We start from the raw sequence: 7403 nt of genomic DNA on the forward strand, positions 1-7403 counted from the left end.
GCTTGAGGTTTTGGTATGACCTCCAAGTTTCATGATCCAATGAGATATCTTGTAACGTTATATAGTGTACCCTTCAACAAGCGTTGCGGAAAGCTTAAGACTTTTTACAACTCCATAATATGCAACTCTTATATAAGGGTCGCAAAAAGTCATGTAAAAAATTTGTGGATGAAAGTTTTTGTATTACTGTTTAAAATTTGGTAGAATTCTTTTTCACACAGTGTTCAAACTTCATTAAAACTGAACCTTCAAGCTTAATTGGTTTTAGTTTGGTCATGATATCAAATCAAAATATTTCATTCAGTTTTGGTATTTGGTGAGGTCGTATATCGTTTGTGCTTGTTCTAGACCTCCACTAAGTTGGTAACAAGTAATGACATCGCAATTAGAGCACCAAATGATATGATATACTCAATTACGCATATTAAGACACTAACTTCACTACACAAAAGTTAGCTCGCTCATCAATTTAAATATCACTTTCTAATTTCTTATCTCAAAAGGTTGAATCTCCAACCCAAAGGCCTCCACACTCGGCCCGACAGAGCATTTGAGAGGATGTAAATCACGGTGACTCAATGACTCAGTAGATAGGGCTAAATGTCGGTGCGCACAAGGGATCTGCGTGCTCACTTTGACATAATCCTCACATTGCCGCCGCTGAGATTCGAACATAGATCTCTTATCTCAAATACTTACTGAACCATTGAACTAAGCTCGTGCGGACCACTTTCTAATTTCTTATAGAGTGTGTTTGATCATATAATTTTTTTTGAATAGAAATTAATTAAATGTATAACATGTGGATTTGAACCACTTTTGAATAAGGAGTTGGTCTTATTTATTCGACTATCTCACTATCACTTTCACCAAATAAGCATAGGAGTAGTATTTACTTTATTATATTATTTATTTTGGCTGCAGGGGGAAGTTGGGAGTTGATATATGCCTGATTGTGATGGTCGGTCCACGTAAAAAGAGCCAAAATATCTGAGGATTGTATCCTTCAATTCCCATGGAAATTCATTAAAAACAGAATGAAACAACCAAACAAGTGAGGGTTGACATTTGAGGATTTTGACAAAATCCAAAGTTGAAATTGGTAACATATATATATATGGTAATTTGGTCTTTTCTTTCCAACCCCACATGGTTTAGGTTTAGTTTAGGCAAAAGGGTTTGAGTGTTTCAGTGTTTGGATACAAAACCGGTGGGACCCACAAAGTTACTTCCTCAATTTCAGCGCAAATTTATTTAAATTGTGATTTAAGATCAACTTTTGTACCATATTATCAAATTTGATACTTATTAATATGTTTGTTTGTTATTTTTACTATCTGTCTATCATATTATTCAATATGGAACATTATTATATTAAAACATGTGTATGTGTATATATATATATATATATATATATATATATATATATATATATGTTTATTTTAATTTAATTTATTTATTTTGATTTTAATTCTTATTTATTCCCTAACAAAAAAGACTTCTTCTATTTAAACTCATTACAATAATTATGAAGTATTCAATTCCAATTTCAATGTTCGAACCAAACGTCCTTTAGAGTTAACTTGTAATTGATAATTAAACTTAAGAGTTAATATCACAAATGGTCCTCTGACTATAGGGGTAGTACTCATTTTAGTCCTCGACCTTCAATTCGACCAAAAAGTATACATTGACTTTCATTTTTTACCACAAATAGTCCTCCGTTATAATTTATGTTAAATGGATGTCAAATATAAGGTTTATATCGTCAAATCTAAAAATATTAAATGTTCCTTAGCAGAATGAAACCAAATACCCTTTTCATTGAGTTCATTCTTCCCCAATTTTTCTCTACAGCTTCAGCAGAAAGAAGACAAAAATGCCCTTACAAAAAATAAGAAAAATCATGAGAATGACTAAAAGTGTCCAAAAAATAATAGCATTGGATGTTAAATGACAAAAACAATAATATGTGACTAAATTTGGAATTGTCACCAAAGACAAAGGACCTCTGGTGGATTTAACTGCTTTTTACTATTTACGTTTTAGATTTAAAATTTAACTTTTTCATTATTTTATAAAGGGAAAATGGCACTTTTTCCCCCTTTGTTATATACTTATAGTACTTTTTCCCTCTAAATTATTTAAGTGGCAGTTTTTCCCCCTGATATATTAAATGGACATATTTACCCTTAAAATAAATATTTCATTTATTTTTCTTCTCCAACAAATTATAACCACGATTTGAAAAAATTAAATACATTAAGTGTTAAATTTAGAATATTTTAAAAATAAAAAAAATAAAATTTTAAAAGAAAGTTTGAACCAACCGTTCAAATTGGATCCAAAATCGTGAACCGACGGTTCAAAATAAAACTCAAATCGCGATTATATATATACTTATATGTGAGAGTCAATATAAATGCGAAAAAAAAAAAAAAAACATACACTATTTGCTAATTTGCAAATATTATAATTCTAATTTAAGCTATTACTAGTAGTTGTTCCGATTTGAACCTGCGGTTCACGACGGTTCAGGATCCATTTTTTCCAGTTCATGATTTTAATAAATGGAAACCCAAATATTGGGTTATGTTATGAATCATAACCGAAAATTTTTAATTTGATTGCTATAGTGTTTGGTTCAGTTCGAACCGAACCGTGGTCATCCCTACGTATAAGCAATAATTTGGTGAAGAAGAGAAATAAATAAAATATTTGTTTTAAGGGTAGAAATGTCCATTTAATATTATCAGGGGGAAAAACCGCCACTTCTATAATAATTGAGGGGACAAATATGAATGCATGAATAACTCAGGGGAAAAAAGTGCTATAAGCATATAACACAGGGGGAAAAAGTGTCATTTTCCCTTTTATAAAATTAGAATAAGGGTCAAATAGGTCAACGAACTGCACAGGATAATGCAATTAGGCCACTGAACCTAAAAAATCAACAATTAGGTCCTTAAACTAACCAATTTCAAACAATTCTTCCAATTTCAAGGTTTCTAACAGGTCAACAGGTCATCCTCTCAAATTAATTATTTTTTTAAATAAATAAATTTTAAAAAATAATTATTTAAAAAAAAAAAAAACAGACTCCGACCGGCGACAACCGTCTCCGGCCAGTCCTGGTTTTTTTGTTTTTTTTTTTTTTTTAAATTTAAATAATTAATTTTAAAAATTTATTTTTTAAAAAATAATTAATTTTGAAGGATGACCTGTTGAAAACCTTCAAATTAGAAGAATTGTTTGAAATTGGTTAGTTTAGGGACCCAATTGTTTATTTTTTAGGTTTAAATTGGTTAGTTTAGGGACCCAATTGTTTATTTTTTAGGTTTAAGAACCCAATTGTTTATTTTTTAGGTTCAGTGGCCTAATTGAATTATTGGGTACAGTTGGGTGGTCTATTTGACCATTTTTCCTATAAAATTTATCATGTTTACATATTTAGTTGTTAAATATTGCACATATAAGTGTTCAACAGTTCAAGTTTGCTTAATAAAATTAATGATAATTACAAAAATATCACCATTTTTCAAAAATCTGATCATAATCATCGAATTTTTACATATATAAGATTGAGATTTATTCTTAATTTTTTCCCGTGAGTGTTCTCATGAGATCCAATAGTAAAACAATAAATTAATAGATTTACTCTAAAAAAAATTAATAGATTAATTGTGGATCGAGCTCATCCTATTAACAACTTTCTCCAAGCTTGGTACATCATTATATGAAAACGCACCAAAAAAAAAAAAAGGAGTGAATACAGCAACGAACTTGGGCCAATTTAAAAAATAAAAATAAAATTGGGCCAAATAGAACTTGCCTTAATGTTCCTAATAGAGTAAAAACTAGGATGTAATCCTGACAACAGAACTACAGAAGCTTTCAAGAACTGGCTTTCATTTTCAATCTGTAGCAGCAAGAGCTGACTGCAATACATCTTCAAGGTACTTCTCAGCATCACCATACTGCCTTTTCTTCTCCTCAATTGCCAATGCAGCCAAGGCTTTATCCTACATCATAAGCTCCAGAATTCAATGGCGAACAAGCCAATTTAAAAGGTTCAGATAGAATTCAGTCGATCTTACCGGAGGCAGGTCTTGGTAGCTTCTCAAAGTATCAAGAATTGGTTTTGTTTTGTTCTCCAAATCCCTTCTGTGCTCGCCCATTTCGACCAGCACTCCATGACTTATCTCTGGGGTATAGCCAACACGGTTGAGCATTGCCTGCACATAAGAGTACCAAGCAAACGGAATACTTTTCTTTAAAAATAAGCCCCAACTGTGGATTTGATAGTGTAAATGATGTATACAGACAAAGCATTTGGCTAAAAATGCAGAGTTCATACAACTTTTTCCTTAACAAAAAATAGGATAAATCAAGCCAGAGATGGTTGGAAAAATTAGGCCTTTGATCTCTAAATGGAGTTACCTTGTAATTAGAATACTGTTGAAAATATTGCCTCTCTTTGGAATCCATAATTGTCAGATTCGTTTTCCAATTTTCCATTTGTGCTTCACAAGGAGCAATGTCATCTTCAAGCTGAGCAAGCGTTCTACCAAGTAAATAATTAAAAAGCAGTAATAGAAAAATCAGATACCGGTTAACCTTTCTGACATTCAAAAACATATATTTGCCTCAAGTATTGATCAAAAGCCCTCAATCTGACTGTTTCTAGATTTACCTTTTCAAGTAAGTCAATCTTGCTATTGCCTTCCGAGTGTAATCAAGCAGAACTTTGGATTCCTGTTGCACTTTAGCCCTCTTCTCTTCTACTGCTGTTTTCCTAAGAGAAAGATCTGCCATTGCTACAAGAAAGCTACAATTTTTTTTTCTTTTGTAAGACTATGAAACCCCAAACAAATAGAAAGGCAAAGAAGATGTAAAACAACAAAGCCAACCCACCTACTCAATTCAGTGTCTCTAATATTCAACAAATTTGCCATACTGGCAAGCACTTGTGCAGATGAAACCACATTCGGGGTCAAACTCTCTTGGGCCAATCCCACATCTTCTAATACCTCTCTTATCCTCGCAGCTACAATCATGACAGATTCAGTTCGCCACACCAGCCCGTGGAAAAGTTTAGTTTAGGCCGATGCACAATAGATCAAACTATATATAAGAAAAAATAGGGATAGGGCGGCATAAAATCATCCAAAAACATTGAGATGGTAGATCCTAGTACCTTGAGACCTATACTCGGCAGCTTTTTGACGGAAATCATTGGCTACAATCCCAGCGGCTTGATTTTTGGCTTGAGAAATGGTCGCAATATTGTGCAAATGCGCAACGCTTCGTGCAGTGTACTCGAAAGCAGGGACGTCCTTCCCAACAGCGTCGAATTGGGAAACTAGCCACGATTTTACCTCTGCAATTCGGCTCGCATCTAAAGCACTACTCCCCTTCGTTGTTTCCGTCGATACTGAAGGATCGCTTCCGCCCAACATTTCACTCATCTTGCTAAAATGCAGACAGATAAGTTACATGAAATTGCTTAGAAAAGATATCACAACGCCGGTCTTCCCCACAAAAACTTCAATTTTCTTTCTGTCCACGCAAATCTCACCTCTAACCATACAATTTTCTTAGAGAGATAAGGCCGGCTGTTCGATCGCCGGCGAAGCTGTGGAGGGTCAGGTGTCTACTTAAATTTTTGAACTAATTGTAATTTAATAGGTGCATATAAGATTAAATCCTTGCTGCAATATGATTTGACATTACAATTAAGAGCAAAAATGAAAGGGAACAAGAAAGAACAGAAAATATGTGCCGTTAGCTTCAGTTTTAGCTTCATAACATCTGTCCACATGATTTTAGATGTAATTATTCTCTCATCACCTTTTACTCTTTTAGTAAGTGGTCTGGATTTAAAGATCCGGCTTTTAAGTTCTCTCAATTCATCAAAGTTCAAATATTTGGCTCATTTATATGATATGTTGATACTTCTGTAGTAAAAAAAAAAAAAAAAAAAAACACGAAATACAAAACACACAAATCAAAATACACTCAATAGTCATGAAGAACTACGAAATTGTTTTCTAATGCCTAGCATCATATTTCCTAACAAATTAACAATCTAACAAGAAATTTATATTTCCGAGCAATTAAGCACAAACAAGTATAAAATCTCCAATAGACGGTCACAATAATTAGCTCCCAATTCAATGGTGGCAGAATAGCAAACACTAAATATGCTCCACTTTTCATAGAAGCTTGATTTTTAGCATATACTAATTCCATTTTCAAACAATAGAACAAGTGAACCTGAAAATCCTTCCTAGTCTAAAGGACTTAAATCCTAATCCCAACATGACTACAAAATGTTGGAAAATTTTCACAAACCCAGATTTATACAAGAATAGAAGCATAAAAACTGAATTAAACCCTAAAGATGACTAAAAAATGCATATAAACAGAAAAATATATAGCATAGTGTAAAGAAAAGAAAAAAAAAATACAAGAAAGCACTACTCTTATTGCTGAATTCTGGTACCAACTTCTCTTAATCCGCTTAAAATGTATCTATTTAACCAATTTAAGCTCTACTTAACAACATTTATTGATTAAACGCAAATTAAGTTCCCAATTTAACCAATACATTAATCTAACTTCTTCATTTAACATGAAATTGGAGGCTCTGCGTTCTGACCTGTCGGGCGTTGTGGAAGTGTGGAATGACAGGCGGCGGTCTTCGGCCGGCGGCAACAGCTCTCCGTGCCTCTGTCCTCCTCGAGAATAGGTTATGAGATTTTGCTTTTTAGTTTTTACAGTTAAGCATTCAAATTAATTTTGTGAATGAAAGAAAATTTAATTAATAAAAAAGGCACTACAATTAAAAATGGAAATTATTTTTTCCCGGAATTATATGTTTATTATGCTTTTTCTCCTTGACTTATTTATGTATTCATATTAACACCTCAATTATTTTAAAAGTGACAATTTTTCCCTCTTTTATGTTAAATAAACATTTTTACTTTTAAAAACAAGTATTTTATTATTTTTCTTGTTTAACAAATTATTTTATATATGTAGGGATGACCATGGTTCATGGGTCGTTATATCGTGCACCGCGGTGCATAATCGATTATGCACCGCACGTCAAACACTACAGTGTGTCTAAATCGACACTGGCTCACATATTATTTTTATATTATCAAATGAAACTACAGTTATATCAAAATGATACTGTAGTTGTGGTGAAATGAAACTACAGTATATATAAAATGAAACTGAATAACATTTCACATATTTGAGTATATATCGTACAATGAAGCTGTAATTATATTCAAATGATCATGTAGTTGTATTTTAATGAAATTATAGTGTATATAAAATAAAATTAAATAACATTTTCACATATTTGAGTGTATAAATATTGAATGAAACTGTAG

The 7403-nt window shown here is 32.3% G+C and overlaps 1 protein-coding gene across 2 annotated transcripts; it reads right to left on the reverse strand.

Annotated features, from left to right (window-relative positions):
- Positions 1-3690: 3690 nt before the first annotated feature.
- On the reverse strand, positions 3691-6761 carry LOC109158294 (AUGMIN subunit 1-like). 2 transcript variants are annotated; one of them, XM_019306214.1, is made up of 7 exons: positions 6662-6761; positions 5198-5472; positions 4915-5047; positions 4694-4828; positions 4441-4564; positions 4098-4235; positions 3691-4022 (listed from the first exon to the last, which is right to left on the reverse strand). In XM_019306214.1, the coding sequence occupies exons 2-7, from the start codon at positions 5466-5468 to the stop codon at positions 3915-3917; spliced, it is 909 nt and encodes a 302-aa protein (XP_019161759.1). In that variant the 5' UTR covers positions 5469-5472; positions 6662-6761; the 3' UTR covers positions 3691-3914. The 2 variants fall into 2 exon arrangements, with proteins under 2 accessions (XP_019161759.1, XP_019161758.1); XM_019306213.1 differs by lacking the exon at positions 6662-6761 and adding an exon at positions 5579-5679.
- Between the last annotated feature and the right edge of the window lie 642 nt (positions 6762-7403).

This window comes from Ipomoea nil, unplaced genomic scaffold, assembly GCF_001879475.1.
Source record: "Ipomoea nil cultivar Tokyo-kokei standard unplaced genomic scaffold, Asagao_1.1 scaffold2805, whole genome shotgun sequence".
Taxonomy (NCBI): Eukaryota; Viridiplantae; Streptophyta; class Magnoliopsida; order Solanales; family Convolvulaceae; genus Ipomoea; species Ipomoea nil.

What these genes read in the sequence shown, in the direction of transcription:
- LOC109158294 (XM_019306214.1), bottom strand. Translation starts at nt 5,468, where the DNA reads ATGAGTGAAATGTTGGGCGGAAGCGATCCTTCAGTATCGACGGAAACA. An exon ending in TGCCGAGTATAGGTCTCAAG is followed by an intron (nt 5,048 to 5,197) that starts GTACTAGGATCT and finishes TCATGATTGTAG; the next exon opens with CTGCGAGGATAAGAGAGGTA. An exon ending in AGATTGACTTACTTGAAAAG is followed by an intron (nt 4,565 to 4,693) that starts GTAAATCTAGAA and finishes TTTACTTGGTAG; the next exon opens with AACGCTTGCTCAGCTTGAAG.